Source organism: Ornithorhynchus anatinus, chromosome 2 (genome assembly GCF_004115215.2).
Source record: "Ornithorhynchus anatinus isolate Pmale09 chromosome 2, mOrnAna1.pri.v4, whole genome shotgun sequence".
Taxonomy (NCBI): Eukaryota; Metazoa; Chordata; class Mammalia; order Monotremata; family Ornithorhynchidae; genus Ornithorhynchus; species Ornithorhynchus anatinus.
This window is the reverse complement of record NC_041729.1, coordinates 6,136,126-6,152,920: the sequence shown is the minus strand read 5'-3', so window position 1 is coordinate 6,152,920 and position 16,795 is coordinate 6,136,126. Positions and strand designations below refer to the sequence as shown.

The window sequence follows — 16,795 nt, the reverse complement described above, 5'->3', positions numbered from 1 at the left end:
AAGCCCTGCTTTAAGCGCTGGGGGAGATATAAGGTAATTATAATCGTAATAATGATATTTTTAAGCGCTTACTATGTGCCAAGCGCTGGGAGGGGGGGAATACAAAGTAATAATAATGATGGTATTTGTTAAGCACTTACTATGTGCCAAGCGCTGGGGGAGATACAAGGTAATTATAATCGTAATAAAGATACCTTTTTTTAAGCGCTTACTATGTGCCAAGCACTGTTCTAAGCCCTGGAGAGGATACAAAGTAGTAATAATAATAATAACGATGTCATTTGTTAAGCGCTTACTATGTGCCAAGCGCTGTTTTAAGCGCTAGGGGAGATACAAGGTAATTATAATCGCAATAATGATATCATTTTTAAAGCGTTTACTATGTGCCAAGCACTGTTCTAAGCGCGGGGGGTGGGGGGAGTACAAAGTAATAATAATAATAATAATGATGGCATTTGTTAAGCGCTTACTCTGTGCCAAGCGCTGTTTTAAGCGCTAGGGGAGATAGAAGGTAATTATAATTGTAATAATGATATCATTTTTTAAGCGCTTACTATGTGCCAAGCACTGTTCTAAGCGCTGGGGGGGAAGTACAAATAATAATAATAATAGTGATGCCATTTGTTAAGCGCTTACTCTGTGCCAAGCGCTGTTTTAAGCGCTGGTGGAGATGCAAGGTAATTATAATCGTAATAATGATATCATTTTTTAAGCGCTTACTATGTGCCAAGCGCTGTTCTAAGCGCTGGGCAGGGTGCAAAGTAGTAATAATAATAACAATGGCATTCGTTAAGCGCTTACCATGTGCCAAGCGCCGTTCTAAGCGCCGGGGGGGGGGATACAAGGCGATAATGGTGATGGCATTTGTTAAGTTAGAGAAGCAACGTGGCTCAGCGGAAAGAGCCCGGGCTTGGGAGTCAGGGGCCATGGGTTCAAATCCCGGCTCTGCCACCTGTAAGGTGGGTGACTGTGGGCAAGTCACCTCACTTCTCTGGGCCTCAGTGACCTCATCTGGAAAATGGGGATGAAGACTGTGAGCCCCACGTGGGACAACCCGATGACCCTGCATCTCCCCCAGCGCTTAGAACAGTGCTCTGCACATAGTGAGCGTTTAACAAATACCGACATTATTATTATTATTATTATAAAGCGCTTACTGTGTGCAAAGCGCTGTCCTAAGCTCTGGGGGGGAAACAGAGCAATAATAATAGTAATGACGACGGCATTTGTTAAGCCCTTACCATGTGCCAAGCACTGTTCTAAGCGCTCGGCGGGGGGAGTACAAGGTGATGAGGTTGTCCCGCGTGGAGCTCACGGTCTTCATCCCCATTTGACAGATGAGGGAACTGAGGCTCAGAGAGCGCGTACTGTGTGCGGACCACTGTTTTCACTCACCATTCATTCAGCCGTATTTCTTGAGCGCGTACTGTGTGCCCAGCGTTCTGCTGAGCGCTTGGGAAAGCACCGATGATGGTATTAAGCACTTACTAAGTACCAAGCGCCGTTCTAAGCGCTGGGGGAGATGTAAGACGATCAGATTGTCCCACGTGGGGCTCGCAGGCCTCATCCCCATGTGACAGATGAGGTCACTTGAGGCCCAGAGAAGTGAAGTGACTTGCCCAGAGTCACCCGGCTGACAGGTGGTGGAGGCGGGATTCGAACCCACGACCTGTGACTCCCCAGCCCGGCCTCTCGTCACCGAGCCACAGTGCTTCTCCGGCAGAGTAATAATAATAACGATGGTATTTGTTAAGCGCTTACTATGTGCCAGACACTGTTCTGAGCGCTGGCGTGTCAGCTGTGTGACTGTGGGCAAGTCACTTCACTTCTCTGTGCCTCGGTGACCTCATCTGTAAAATGGGGATTAAGACCGTGAGCCCCACGTGGGACCACCTGATTCCCCTGTGTCTATCCCGGCGCTCAGAACAGTGCTCGGCACATAGTAAGCGCTTAACAGATACCAACAGTATTATTATTATTACAAGGTGATCAGGTTGACCCACATGGGGCTCATTCTTAATCCTCATTTTCCAGATGAGGTCACTGAGGCCCAGAGAAGTGAAGTGGCTTGCCCAAGGTCACACAGCAGAGGAGTGGCGGAGCGGGGATTCGAACCCATGACCTTCTGACTCCCGAGCCGGGGCTCTAGCCACCGAGCCGCGCTGCTCCTCTATAATACAGTACATCAGTAAACGGGTCGTGGCCTCGACCCGCTCTCACCCGGCCGTCTGGGCCTCTTGTCCCTCACTTGGATCTGGCTAGTAATAATAATGACGGTATTTATTAAGTGCTCACTATGTGCCAAGCACTGTTAATAGTAGTAATGTTGGCATCTGTTAAGCGCTCACTATGTGCCGAGCACTGTTCTAAGCGCTGGGGTAGACCCAGGGGAATCAGGATGTCCCACGTGGGGCTCACGATCTTAATCCCCATTTTCCAGAAGAGGGAACTGAGGCCCAGAGAAGTGAAGCGACTCGCCCACAGTCACACAGCTGACAAGTGGCAGAGCTGGGATTCGAACTCATGACCTCTGACTCCCAAGCCCGGGCTCTTTCCACTGAGCCACACTGCTTCTAAGCACTGGGGTAGATACAAGGCCATCAGGTTGTCATTCTTTCAGTTCGGTCGTATTTATTGAGCGCTTACTGTGTGCAGAGCACTGTACTAAGCGCTCATTACATTGTTATTATTATTAAGCGCTCATTACTGTCCCACGTAGGGCTCACAGTCGTCATCCCCATTTTGCACATGAGGTGACTGAGGCCCAGAGAAGCGAAGCGGCTCGCCCGAGTTGGGTTTAGAACCCGGGTCCTCCGACTCCCAAGCCCGGCCTCTTTCCACTGAGCCCCGCCGGCGTCCGGTCCAGCCCAGGGAAGACTTGAATCCCGAGCAGCCGTGAACGATTCCATTCCCTCCTTCCCCAGCGCCGGCCCGCTTACGGAAACCGAGGACCCTCCGCTCCTCCTCCTCCCCCGGCCTCTCTCTTAGTCGGGATCGTTGGGAGTATTTATGGATTATTTATTAATTATAAATTAATATTTAGCAATGCTTACCGTATTAAGCATCGTATTGTTATTGCTTACAGGGTGCAGAGCCCGGTGCTAAGCGCTCGGGAGAGTAAAGAGCGACAGTCCCCGCCCTCAACCAGCTGACTGTCTGAAGCGTTTACTATGTGCCAAGCATTGTACCGAGCGCCGTCAGGTTCAGACCCGGTCCCTGACCTCCCGGGGCTCGCGCTCTCCTCCCCCTTCCCACCCCAAATTCTGACCCGCTTCCCGAAAACGAGGAGTTCCGCCCCTCCTCTCTCCTAATAACCACAGTATCTGTTCAGCGTCTACTACGTTTCAAGCACCGTTATAAGTGCCGAGCGATATCAGCGTGGCTCAGTGGAGAGAGCCCGGGCTTGGGAGACAGAGGTCATGGGTTCAAATCCCGGCTCCGCCGCCCGTCAGCTGCGTGACTGCGGGCGGGTCACGTCGCCGGGCCTCAGTTACCCCCTCTGTAAAATGGGGATGAAGACCGTGAGCCCCACGCGGGACAACCCGATCACCTCGTCTCCTCCCCAGAGCTCAGAACGGCGCTTTGCACCTAGCGAGCGCCTAAGTGCCGTCATTATTGTTGTCATATCCAAGTTAGGTTGGACGCCGTCCCTGTCCCACACGGAGCTCCCAGTCTTAATCCCCGTTTTCCAGATCAGGGAACTGAGGCACAGAGACCCGAAGCGACTTGTCCGGAGTCACACGGCAGACAAGAGTGGAGCCAGGTTTAGAACCCAGGTCCTCCTGCCCCCCGGTCCCGTGCTCTATCCATTCGGCCATGCCACTTCTCCAATAATTATCTGACGATGACGGTGATTAGGGTTTCCGTTAAGCGCGCACCCTCTGCCGAGTGATGCGGTCGGCACAGGGATAGATGGTAGGTGTGAGATGATGATAATGATGGTATTTGTTAAGCGCTTACTGTGTGCCGAGCACTGTTCTAAGCTGTGGGGGAGATACAAGGTAATGAGGTGGTCCCACATGGGGCTTCTCCCATAAGAAGCAGCGTGGCTCAGTGGAAAGAGCCCGGGCTTGGGAGTCAGACGTCATGGGTTCTAATCCCGACTCCACCACTTGTCTGCCGTGTGAAAGTCACTTAACCTCTCTGGGCCTCAGTTGCCTCATCTGTAAAAATGGGGATTTAAAAAAAAAAAAAAAAAAAAAGCGAGCCCCACGTGGGACAACCTGATGACCCTGTCTCTACCCCAGCGCTTAGAACAGTGCTCTGCCCGTAGTAAGCCCTTAGCGAATGCCATAATTATCATTATTAATCTCCGTTTTCCAGATGAGGTCACCGAGGCACAGAGAAGTGAAGTGACTTGTCCGGAGTCAGACAGCTGGGATTAGAACCCACGACCTCTGGCTCCCAAGCCCGGCCTCTTCCCCCTAAGCCCTTCTGCTTCTCTAATATGTCATCCGACCCCTTCTCTCCCCCCAGTATTTATGTACATAAAACTTCCCCTCACCTGTAATTTATTTTTGTGTCTCCCCCCCCCCCCCCCCCCCCCAACACACACACGATCCAGGGTCTGCGACAGGTCAGGCACAGTCCCCGACCCGCATGGGACTCACAGTCTCCTCCGCCCGGGACTTTGGGACGAGCCCTAGGGTCCGTAAACTGAGTTTAGGAGCTACCCAGGGGCTGCCTGGATAATAATAATATTAATAATAATGTGGGTATCTGTTAAGCGCCTACTATGTGCAGAGCACTGTCCTAAGCGCTGGGGTAGACACAGGGGAATCGGGTTGTCCCACGTGAGCCCCATTTTACATTTTCCAGATGAGGCAGCTGAGGCCCAGAGAAGTGAAGTGACCTGCCCACAGTCCCACAGCTGCCAAGTGGCCGAGCCGGGCTTCGAACCCGCGACCCCTGACTCCGAAGCCCGGGCTCTCTCCCCCGAGTCACGCGGCTTCTCACGCTCTGAGCAGCTGAGTAAGAAACCGTCGTCCCCAGGCGTGGATCTCACGCCACTCTCAGAGCCCCGAAACTACGAGTTAGCAGGCCCTCGACCGAAAGAGTCGGTGGTCCGTTCCGAGCGCTCACCGGGTGCGGAGCGCCGTACTGGGCGCCTAGGAGAACACGATACAACAGAGTCGGAAGACCCGTTCCCCCGACCTCGTTGAGCCTGTATCTAGACACTAATAAACTCCGGGCACCGTACGTAAGTGTCGTGGGGCTGAGGGAGGGGTGAAGAAAGGATGCAAATTCAAGACCGAGGGCAGAGGGAACGGGAGTGGACGAAATGATTTCAACCAGGAGCTCAGTGATCCGTGCGAGTTGCAGAAAGGTCTGTGTAATAATAATGATGGTATGGGTTAGGCGCTCACTCTGTGCCGAGCACTGTTCTCGGCGCTGGGGGGGGCAACAAGGTGATCAGTCGGTCCCCCGCGGGGCTCACGGTCTTAATCCCCATTTTGCAGATGAGGTGACTGAGGCCCAGAAGACTGAAGTGACCGGCCCACAGTCGCACAGCCGGCAAGTGGCAGAGCTGGGATTCGAACCCATGAGCTCTGGCTCCCAAGCCCGGGCTCTTCCCGCTGAGCCACGACTAGTCAGGGAGGAGGGAGGGGCGCACTTAATGGACTCCCCGTAAATAGCTGTGCCTCTTTGAAGAGGTTGGGGTGGCTCTCTGGACTTGAATTCTCACCCCTCTAAAAGACTTAATAAGTACTCGCCCGACCCCTTTTCTCCCCACCGTGTTTATGGATGTGTCTTTCAACTTCCCCCTCCCTGTAATTTATTTTTGTATCCTCCCCCTCGACACGCACACCCACTCTCTGTCTCTCTCTGCCTCCGCAGCTAAAATAGAAACCCCTTAGGGTAGGGGATCGTACCCCCTAACTCTGTTGTACTCTCCCAGGTGCTTAGTACAGTCCTCTGCGGAGGGTGAATGTTCCATAATTGGGATTGGACCTAGTTGTCCTACTGTGAACGAGCGTGAGTGCCACTGGGAGCCAGAGAGTCGAAAGGAGCTTTAAAGAGGGGATAGATCCCTTCCCCCGAGGCTCGTTTTCTGACTCCGAGCCACCAAGAGTTGTCGGTTGCGGTATAGAAGTCTCGTGAAAGCAACCAGAATAGTGACAGTTTCGTTATGTGTTAAGCAGTTGCAGCGTGGCTCAGTGGAAAGGAGCCTGGGCTTCGGAGTCAGAGGTCATGGGTTCGACTCCCGGCTCTGCCACTGGTCGGCCGTGTGACTGCGGGCGAGGCACTTCACTTCTCTGGGCCTCAGTGACCTCACCTGTAAAATGGGGATCAGCCGTGAGCCTCACGTGGGACGACCTGATGACCCTGTATCTCCCCCGGCGCTTAGAACGGTGCTCTGCACATAGGGAGCGCTTAACAAATACCAGCATTATTATGTAGTAAGCACCGGGGTAGATACGTGATAACCAGGTCCCACGTGGGACTCGCGTTCTACCCGTAAAGGGTTTAAAGTTGTGTTAAACTGCGATCTGGAAGGAAAAAGAGTTTCTTGGAGGATCTTTTGAGACTTTTCAGCGTGTTAAAGACGCAGAGCGACTTTTAAAACCGACACCTCTCCTCAGGGTCCTGCTAAATTCTCTCTCTAGGGTCTGGAAACGTTAAACCGTTAGCCCACCGACTTAACCGGTCTACAGGAGCCGTCGATTAATTGAAGAGTCCCTAAGGGCTTAGCCTCCCTGAAGGAATTTCACTTATGAAGTAACTGCTTTTTGTGATTTAAGATAGGGCGAAGTGTGTATAAATAACTTTTTCGTCTGCGTAAAAGTAAAGAAAAAACGGCAGTCTTTTCCCCTCCGGTGTAAAAAGGGGTGTGTGTGTGTGTGTGTGAAAATGTGTAGTCCGTTCTTTTCCCCTCATCTCCAACTCTTGCCCCGTTAGTCTGCCAGAGTGGGGCTCACTGAGGGTGTCTCAGGAATAGATTTTCCCGAGGCAACATTTAAAGAACGCTCATTTTCTTTCTCCCTCTGTCGCGCGCGCTCTCTGGTGCACTGACTCTCGCCCTCCCGCTCTCCCCCTCACTTTCCTCCTTGCTCTCTCTGCTCGATCTCTCTGCTCCCTGTCACTCTCCCTCTCTCTCGCTGTCTCTCTCTTTCCCTCCCCCCCAACCATGAGTTGCTCTCTGACCCAAGGGGGTGGGGCCCTAAAATCTAAAAGGGGTTGAAAGCCAAGGGCCCGTCAGCTTCAGGTTACAGCTATACTGGGATTCAGAAGTGCAGGGGGTTTGGCTTAATCCGTCTGCTGCGCAAGATCTGTTTTTGGTGCTTTTTCATGCATTGACCATTTCATGCTTCCTAGCAAGCGGCGCTATTCCTCCGTTGAATCCGAAGATCCTGTTTCCCGCAGCCTGTCCTCTGCGATCTATATTTTCTCCGTCCCGTCTTCCAGGTTTCCGAGACGCTGAAACGTTTCGCGGTGAAAGTGACTACAGCCAGCGTAAAGGAACGGAGAGAGATCCTCAACGACCTGGGAAAATGTGTCGCTGGGAAAGGTATTAGCGGTCCTCCCGTACGATTAAGAAAGTAATGATAATAGTAATGTCGGTATTTGTGAAGCGCCTACCGTGTGCAGAGCACCGTTCTAAGCGCTGGGGTAGATACAGGGTCATCAGGTTGTCCCACGTGAGGCTCACGGTTAATCCCCATTTTACAGATGAGGGAACTGAGGCACAGAGAAGTGAAATGACTCGCCCACAGTCACACAGCTGACAGGTGGCAGAGCCGGGATTCGAACTCACGATCTCTGACTCCCAAGCCCGGGCTCTTTCCACTGAGCCACGCTGTACTTTCCTCTTGGACAGAGAAGTGCTAAAACACTTCATCTTCCTGTCCTGCCTCAGGGGCTGATTCTCCACATTTACCCGTACTTACTGCTGCCTCTCCTGCCGTGTAATATTTCACTTCAGTTATTAAGAAATAGCAAGGTTTCACTCTGTCTCTTCCTCCCCCTCCCCCATTTTAATGGGGGAAGAAGTGAGTCCCGTAGATGTAAATTGGTGGAAAAATGAGAAGTCAGGAAAAGAGGTGGTGGTTATGGGTTCGTAAGTGCTCAGAGCTCACGTACGGCACTTATTAAATGCTCACTTACGTGCGGAGCATTGCGTTAGGTGCTGGCCCGTAGATCCGCGATAATCAGATGTGTCTATATGACAGACTCGTCGATGGTATTGAGTGCTTAAAGTTTGCAAAACACTTGACTGAGCGCCTGGGAGAGTACGCTTTCCCTGCCCACAACGAGCTTACGGTCTAGAGGTTGAGTTTACAGTCTAGAGGAACACAGTGAGGAGTACGATATAGGTTCTGCATTCTCTCTCTGAAATTCAGAGAGGTCTCACTTTTTGGCTGTTCGATGTGAGGTGTAGACACCCCCAGATATTGATAGATCTGGGCTCTTTATTTTAAAAGAGAAGCTTCATTCAGTTTTTCAGTGGTGTTTATTGAGCGCCTATTTTTGTGCGAAGCGCAAATCGAATTTTTTTTGAGCACTCACTGTGTGCAGAGCACCGTACTAAGCGCTTGGAAAGTACAATTCAGCAGTAAGGAGAGACAGTCCCCGGCCACAGTGGGCCGACAGTCTAGAAGGAGGGTGACAGAAGGATAAATGAGACTCGGACCCCGCCCACTGAGGGGCTCGCAGCGTAAAAGGGGGGTGGCTGGCGGTTGGCGATGGGGACGCGAGGAAAGACCGAACGCAGGAAGGCCAAAGCAGACCAGACCCCAGGGAGGATGGTAAACACAGCCAGAGGTCCAGAAGGAGGCGGCTGATGCTGTTTTGAGGCTCCTCACCAATCAGACACGGCTGCCCAGAGCCCAGTAGCCATGACAACCGCAGGCAAAGCCTTCCCAACGTTAATTATTCAGTCGTAATATTTATTGAACACCTACCCAGTGCGGAGCACTATTCTAGGTGCTTGGGAGAATGCATTCAAAGGAAAGGGGACAGTTCCCGCTTTGAGGAAGCGTAGCATTTTTTTGGGAGTGAAATTCGGGTCAGCGGAGAGGTATGTCCGTATCAAGGGTACAGAACGGGGCGCCGAACCCTTGGGGAATATTCGGGAGAATTACCGCAAGATCTCTCATCTCGAGTAGCTTTCAATCTGAAGGGAAAGACAGAAACGATGGACGAGCATTCATTCAATCAGTCGTATTTATTGAGCGCTTACTGTGGGCAAAGCGCTGTAGTAAGTGCTTGGGAGAGTAAAATATAACAGACACATTCATTCAGTTGTATTTATTGAGCACTTACCGTGTACTGAGTGCTTGGGAAGTACAATTCAGCAACAAGTAGAGACAATCCCTGCCCACCACGGGCTCACAGTGTAGAGGGGGGGACAGACATTAATGGAAATAAACTGATAATACATTACAGAAAATAATAGTAATTGTGGTATTTGCTAAGTGCTTACTATGTGCCAGGCACTGTACTAAGCACTGGGGTATTCCACAGTTAGAACGGGTAAGAGTAATTGACACAAGCGGATGTGAGTCCTGTGTGTGCAGACTGTAAGCCCTGCGTGGGACGGGGACTGTGTCCAACTTGATTATCATTCAGTAGTATTTACTGAGGGCTTACTATGTGCAGAGCACCGTACTAAGCGCTTGGAATGAACGAGTCGGCAACAGATAGAGACGGTCCCTGCCCTCTGACGGGCTTACGGTCTAATCGACGGGCTTACGGTCTAATCGATTATCTTGTATCTACCCCAACGCTCAGCCTAGGACCTGGCATAGAGTAGTCACTTAACAAATTCCAGTAAATACACACCCACACTGATAAAGTGGTGTTGAGGTGGTGTGAGCGGGGGAACGAGGGTGCTGTCAGTCGGGGAACACCTCCTGGTGGGGGTCAGTCAGTCGTATGTATCGAGCGCTTAATGTGTGCAGAGCTCTACTAAGCTCCCGGGCGAGTACGGTTCAACAGTATAACGGGCACCTTGCCCACATCGAGCGTGCGATCTAGAGAGGGGTGATTTTAGGAGGGCTTTGGGGGAGTGAAAAGGGGGATTCTAGGCTGAGGCGAAGGACGATATGAGTCCGATGCAGGAGAGTCCACAGCGAGGGATACTCAGGTGGTTCGCCTGCGAGGAGCGGAGAGCGTGAGCTGGGATCGAGCCGGGGAAGAGAGGGAGTCAGGAGAGAGCCTTGAAGCCGATGGGAGTTTCTGAGGAGTTTTTCTATGAGAAGAAATGAGCACCAGTTGGAGCTTTTTGAAGAGGGCGGGAGGTTGCTCAGATGGTTGTTCTCCAAAGTTGACGTGTGGAGCTGTAAGAGGAATGACCCAAGAGGGGAGAGGCAGAAGGCCGGCAGCCGAGTAAGGCGGAGAGGTCAGGGCTTTCTGCGGATCTAGTGAGATTCTCAGCTGCCCCTCTTCAGAGCATCTGCCTTGAAGCCAGAGCCCCTGGCCTGCTCCTTGGTTGCGGGCAGAAAGCACCGGCAACCGAGTACGTCCGGAGGCGGGGAGACGGCTGAGCGTGCTCTCCGGAACCCTTGATTTCAGATCTGCCCGAGGGAGCCGTGAAAGGCCTTTGCAAGTTGTTCTGCCTGACTCTGCATCGTTACAGGTGAGTGTCTCGATGCCGGCGGAGGAGCCGGCCGGGAGGGAAAGCCTCAACGGCCCTCTGCGGCCGCCGGGTCCCCGGGAGGGGGAGGAACGGCCCAGACGCCTCAGCCCTGATCAGGAGGAGCCCGCGTCTTCCTCGTCCGCGTTTCCTGAGCTCCGACTGGGTGTGGGGCCCCGGCTGGGGACGACCGACTTTAGAAAAAGGCCTAATCCTTGTCCTTGGAGTCGACCCTCCTGGTGGATCGTAATTCACCCACTGGTGCTTTTGGCGATCGGGGACGACCACGATAGGAGTATCGGTAAATAATAACGATGGCGTTCGGTGAGTCCTTACTAGGTACCGGCGCAGAAAAGCGGTAGTAAAGTGAAGCGGTAAAGTGAAGCTCTGGGGTGGAGACGAGATCACTGGGTCAGACAGGGTCCCGCTCCCTCATCAGGCTCGCAGTCTCAGGAGGACGCAGATTGGGTGTCCCCCGCTTGACAGGCGGGGGAGACTGAGGCCCAGAGAAGTGATGTGACTCGCCCAAGGTCACCTAGCCGGGATTAGGAACCGGAACTCCCGGGCCTGCGGTCTTTTCACTGGGCCCCGTCGCCTCCCCGATAGAGGCCCAGGCCTTTGCTCGGACGAGCTTCTCCCCGTCAAAGTCTCGCGGCCTTTTGTTTGTGAGAGACCCCCCCCCGATTCCTCTTTGGCCCTCCTGGGGACCCGAGTCCTACTAAAACTCGGCTTGGGGTCGTTGCCCTTCTGGGGCCTCTGTAAATAATCCATCGAAATACGTTCTCCTTTAAGCAGTCCTCATAAGAGAGATCTCTGTCGATGGTATTTATTGAGTGCTTACTGTGTGCAAGACACTGTACTGAGCGCTTCGGAGAGTCCAGTATAGCAGAGTTGGTAGACACATTCCCTGCCCACAAATGATCATAGAGCCTAGAGGCCCCGGGGGGAGAGCTGTCCTGTATTTTTGCTATTCTCTCTCTCTTTTTTTTTTTTGTATTTTGTTAAACGTTTAGTATGTGCCAGGCACTGTTCTAAATGCTGGGGTAGATGATGATGATATTTGCTAAGCGCTTACCTTGTGCCAGTCACTGTACTAAGCGCTGGGGTGGGAACAAGCAAATCGGGTTGGATACAGTCCCTGTCCCACATGGGGCTCACGGTCTCAAACCCCATTTCATCGATGAGGTAAATGTGGCACAGTGAAGTGAAGAGACTTGCCCAAGATCCCACAGCAGACAAGTGGCGGACCCGGGATTAGAACCCAGCTCCCTCTGACTCCCGGGCCCGTGCTCTATTCACTCAGCGCTTAGCAAAGTGCTTAATAGTAACCGCTTAACAAATACTATCATTATTATTATTATTACGCCTTGAGATATAAGATGATCAGTCTGGACACAGTCCCCGTCCCCCAGGGGCTGCTAGTATTAATCTCCCATTTTCCAGATGAGGGAAGTGAGATGCAGAGAAATGAAGTGACTTACCCAAGGACCCACAACGGACAAACTGGCAGAGCCTGGATTAGAACCCAGGTCCTTCTGAATCCTAGGCCCGTGCTATAGCCATTAGGATAAGCTGTTTGCCAGACTTTTATTTGGCTCTTTTAATAATAATAATAATAATAATAATAATAATGTTGGTATTTGTTAAGCGCTTTCTATGTTCAGAGCACCGTTCTAAGCGCTGGGCTAGATACAGGGTAATCAGGTTGTCCCATGTGGGGCTCCCAGTCTTCATCCCCATTTTCCAGATGAGGGAACTGAGGCCCAGAGAAGTGAAGTGACTTGCCCACAGTCACCCAGCTGCCAAGTGGCAGAGACTGGATTAGAACCCATGACCTTTGACTCCCAAGGCCGGGCCCTTACCAGAGCAGAACCAGGCAAAGAAAGTCCCTTCCCGTGGGTTGGCTCATGGCACTGGACTGGGCGGGTGAAGCCCCCGGGGTCCCAGGTGGACAGGGAGCCGGCTTCAGGGCCACCTCCCAGCCGGGCCCCTCATCTCTACCCTTCTTTAAAATGGAGTCCGGGGAGGGAGGTGGCCGAGCTCCTGCCCGGAGTGGGAAGCTTTGGAGCAGAGGCCCGTCTGGGAAGACGCTCCCAAGCCTGAGGACGGGAGATGGAGAGCCCGCGCGGCTCCGGTTGGGATCGATGATCGGCCGAGCCACGGGGCTTGATGACGCTCGGGCGGAGCGGGGAGAATAAAACGATTAAACTTGCCGTTCCCTTCTCTCCCCGCCTCCCCGTAGAGACGCGGCATCCCGCCGGGCCCTGCAGTCGGCGATCCAGCGGCTGGCGGAGGCCCAGCCCGAAGCCACCGCCAAGAACCTCCTGCAGTCGCTTCAGTCTTCGGGCATCGGCTGCAAGGCCGGCGTTCCCAGGTGAGGGCCGGACCGACCCCGTCCTCGCCGGCCCCTGCACCCTCCGAGAAGGGGCCCCCGCCGAGTCCCAGGAGCCGTCGGCCTCCGTCCTGAACCCCGGTCGCGCCGACTGCTGCCGCCGGAGGGGTTGAGGGAGTTCGGCCCTCGGGCTGCGGTCGGCCCGGCCGGGGAGAGGGGCTGGGGTTCGTCTCCGGGCATCCCCGAGCACGGGTGGTTACCCGGGCCTGGGGGTTCCGGGCTTGGGGTCACCCCTTCCTGACCTCGCCCGTTTCCACCGCAGTAAGAGCAGCGGGTCGGCGGCTTTGCTGGCCCTCTCCTGGACCTGCCTGCTCGTGCGCGTCGTCTTCCCCACGCGGGCCAAGAGGCAAGGAGAGACCTGGAAGAAACTGGTGGGTTCCTGGGGCCGGCCCCGAAATCCCCGCCTGGGCCCGGGGGGGGGGGGAAGGGACCCGCGTCGGGGGACCAGGACGCGCCTCCTTCTCGAGTCCCGCTTGGCAGCTGCCCAGCTTAGTTTCGCCTCTGCCGTCCCACGCGACCCTTGCGGTTGTGAAATCGGCTCTCCTCCTCGCGCCGCATCTCAGGAGAAGCTATACCAGTAAATGAAAGCCGAGGAACTCGGTCGGCTGCCTTCTGGGACGTCGCACCCTCTTTCCCCCCCGACCCCGGCCCTTCACGGCCCTGACCCCTGAGGACGCTCCCAGGGAGCTCCGGGATCCGTGAGTCGGCCCCGTCCGGAACAGCGGGGCCTCGGACGAGCCTCCCGCTTCCGATTTGGTTGGGAAGGGGACGTTTGCGGCAGGCTGGGCGCTTGGGCGGGACCCGGATCTCCGGTTGCTTTTCCCATTTTATTCCCGCGACCCACTCCTTTCTCGACCGTCCGGGTTTTTCTTTCAGAGCCAGAGGTGATGTCCTGCAAAATTGTAGCCTCCATCTGTTGGCCTCCTCGCGGGGCCCTTCTCGGACCCCTGGAGAGCGCTGATCGCCCTTTCTGAGCCTCTGCTAAGTAGAGAGCCCAAATGAGTCCCAAATAGACGGCATCAGAATAAAACGATTAAACTTGCCGTTCGTTAATTAATCCGTGGTGCTTACTGAGCACTCTCTGGGTGCAGAGCACTGTGCTAGCGCTTAGGAGAGTTGGTAGACACGTTCCCTGCCCACAAGGAGCTCACAGGGTAGAGGGAGAGGCAGACGTGAAAATCCGTTACGGAGATGTACAAAAGTGCTTTCCTTCACCTGCCTGGAGACGGGAAATTGAATCGGGATCCCTCTTGAAGTCCCTTCCCGCCTGACAAGCTAATGATTCTGACCTATCTTCCCTTGGCTCCCAAACCGGCGGGTCCCAGCAGATAGAGCACGGGCGTGGGAGTCAGAAGGACCCGGGTTCTAATGCCGGCTCCACCACTCGTCTGCAGGGTGACACCTCTGGGCCTCAGTTACCTCATCTGAAAAATGGGGATGAGGACTGTGAGCCTCATGTGGGACATGGTCTGGGTCCAACCTGATTCGCTTGTATCTACCCTCGCACTTAAGACAGTGCCTGGCACATAGTAAGAGCTTACCAAATACCACAAACCCTCCCCCCCCCCGCCCCCCCAAAAAAACCCCAGTAAGCTTTCTTCTTCCCGCCAGATATTTTCTGGATTTTTCTGGCTTGGAGCGCCTCATGTTACTCTATGGCACGCGCTGTTCTAAACCCTGGGGTTGATGGAAGTTATTTATTCGTATTAATGTCTGCTTCCCCCTCTAAAGTGTAAGCTTGTTATGGGCTGGGAGTGTGTCCGCTAGTTCTGTTGTATTAGACTCTTCCAAGCGCTCAATACAGTGCTCTGCCCAAATCGCTCAATGAATACGGTCGGTTAATCACGTGAAGGGCTTTTTTGGTGGTTTTTTCTCAGTAATCATAACGATGGTATTTAAGTCCTAAGTGCCGGGATGGACACAGGCAGATCGAGTTGGACGTAGTCCCTGTTCCATGTTGCGCTCACAGTCTCAATCCCCATTTTGCAGATGAGGTAACTGAGGCCCAGAGAAGTGAAGTGACTTGCCAAGGTCACGGAGCGGACAAGTGGCAAAGCGGAATTAGAACCCGTGACCCGACCCCCGGGCCCCGTCCGCTACGCGGTCGCGTCCCATGTCACCTTTGGGGCTACTGACCTCGCTAGGCGGGGGCCGCTGCCCCGATTGCCTGATGGGGTCTCGGGAAGCTTTTGCGGATCGCGGGGGGGGGCGGTCCCGCGGGATCCATCCCTCGTCGCTGCGGGTGATCTGGGTTCCCCTCCCCCGGGTCCTTCGGGTCCCTCTGGGGCCGAGGGAATGGGGAATCCGCTCCCGCCGCCCTTCCCGTTCCGAACCTCTGCGGATCCCGGCAGGTGGAAGTCCAGTGCCTGCTTCTGCTGGAAGTCCTGGGCGGCTCTCACAAGCACGCGGTGGACGGAGCCGTGAAGAAACTCAACAGGCTGTGGAAGGAGGTGAGCCGGTTGCCGGGAGAGGGGGGGCGGCGAGCTCCGGGGCCGGTTCTCGGGGACCCCCTCCCCCCGGCTTCACCGTCCCGCGGCTCTCTCCCCGTCAGGACCCGGGACTGGTGGACCAGTACTTGGCGGTCATTCTCAGCCTAGAACCCAACCAGAACTACGCAGGGATGCTGGGGCTGCTGGTGCAGTTCTGCACGGGCCAGAAAGAAATGGACGCGGTCAACCGACACAAGGCAAGTCGCGGAGCGGGAGCGGGGCCGTGGGGAGGAGGGATGCCTTCCCCGCCCTCAGGGGGCTTGCATTCTGATGAGCGCGGGGCGGCCGAGCGCGGTGGGATCCCCTCTCCCTGGAAGCCGGCGGGCCAGTCCGGGGTCCACCGGGGCTCCGGAACGGGCCCGTGGAGGAAGGCGAGCTGCACTTCCTCAGCCCTGCTCCTCGGCTAGGGCCGGGAGGACCGCCGCTCGTTTTCTCTGAGCGGGAACCGTGGGTCCGAGGGCGAGAAAGGGGGGAGGGTCGATTCCCGGGCTCCGGGGAGGCCCCGGTCGGGGCGGGGGGAGGCCGGCCTCTCGGCGCCGACCGACCCGTCTCTCCTGCAGGGTGCCCTGCTGGAGTTCTACGTGAAGAACATCTTGATGAGTAAGACCAAACCCCAGAAGCACCTGCTGGTGAGTGAGAGGCCGCCCCTTTTCGGCGTCTCTGTTGGGCTCCGTTCCCTCCGACGGACCGACTGACTGTGCTCTGCCGACAGGCCCACTGCGCTCCCCTGCTCCGCTACGTCTCTCACTCGGAGTTCAAGGACCAGGTGCTGCCCGTCCTGCAGAAGTCTCTGCTGCGGAGCCCCGAGAACGTCATCGGAAGTGAGTCCCGCGCGGGCCGGGCCGGCGGTCGGCGGAGGGGTGAACCGCCCGGGCCCGCCTTCCGTCCCCGGAGCCCGCGCGGTCTTATTGATATTAACGTCTTCCCCTCTAGACTGGATGCTCGCGGGCAGGGGATGCGTCTGTTTATTGTTCGGTTGGACTCCCCCCAGTGCTTAGTACGGCGCTCTGCACACGGAGGAGCAGCGTGGCTTAGTGGAAAGAGCACGGGCTGGGAAGTCGAAGGTCACGGCTTCTGATCCCACTCTGCCACTCGCCTGCTGTGTGACCTTGGGCGTGTCACTTCTCTGGGCCTCAGCGACCTCATCTGTAAAATGGGGATTAAGACCGTGACCCCGATTGCCTTGTAACCACCCCAGTGCTCAGAACAGTGCTTGGCACACTGTATGCATTTAACGAGTACCGTCATTATTCTTAGGAAACTCTCAGGGAATACGAATGAATGGATAAATGAATCCTGAGGGAGGCCGGGGGGGAGACCCCCAGCCCTGCCGGAGGT

The 16,795-nt window shown here is 54.9% G+C and overlaps 1 protein-coding gene across 1 annotated transcript in view; it reads left to right on the top strand.

The window, feature by feature from the left end:
• The window catches only part of GCN1 (GCN1 activator of EIF2AK4), a 63,700-nt gene that overhangs the window by 1,770 nt on the left and 45,135 nt on the right, over positions 1 to 16,795 (top strand). Inside the window, exons 2-9 of the mRNA XM_029051550.2 lie at positions 7,408 to 7,510; positions 10,516 to 10,579; positions 12,819 to 12,950; positions 13,231 to 13,339; positions 15,320 to 15,418; positions 15,520 to 15,654; positions 16,018 to 16,086; positions 16,170 to 16,278. Coding sequence (XP_028907383.1) covers positions 7,408 to 7,510; positions 10,516 to 10,579; positions 12,819 to 12,950; positions 13,231 to 13,339; positions 15,320 to 15,418; positions 15,520 to 15,654; positions 16,018 to 16,086; positions 16,170 to 16,278 — 820 coding nt within the window. The remainder of the gene's footprint in view (positions 1 to 7,407; positions 7,511 to 10,515; positions 10,580 to 12,818; positions 12,951 to 13,230; positions 13,340 to 15,319; positions 15,419 to 15,519; positions 15,655 to 16,017; positions 16,087 to 16,169; positions 16,279 to 16,795) is intronic.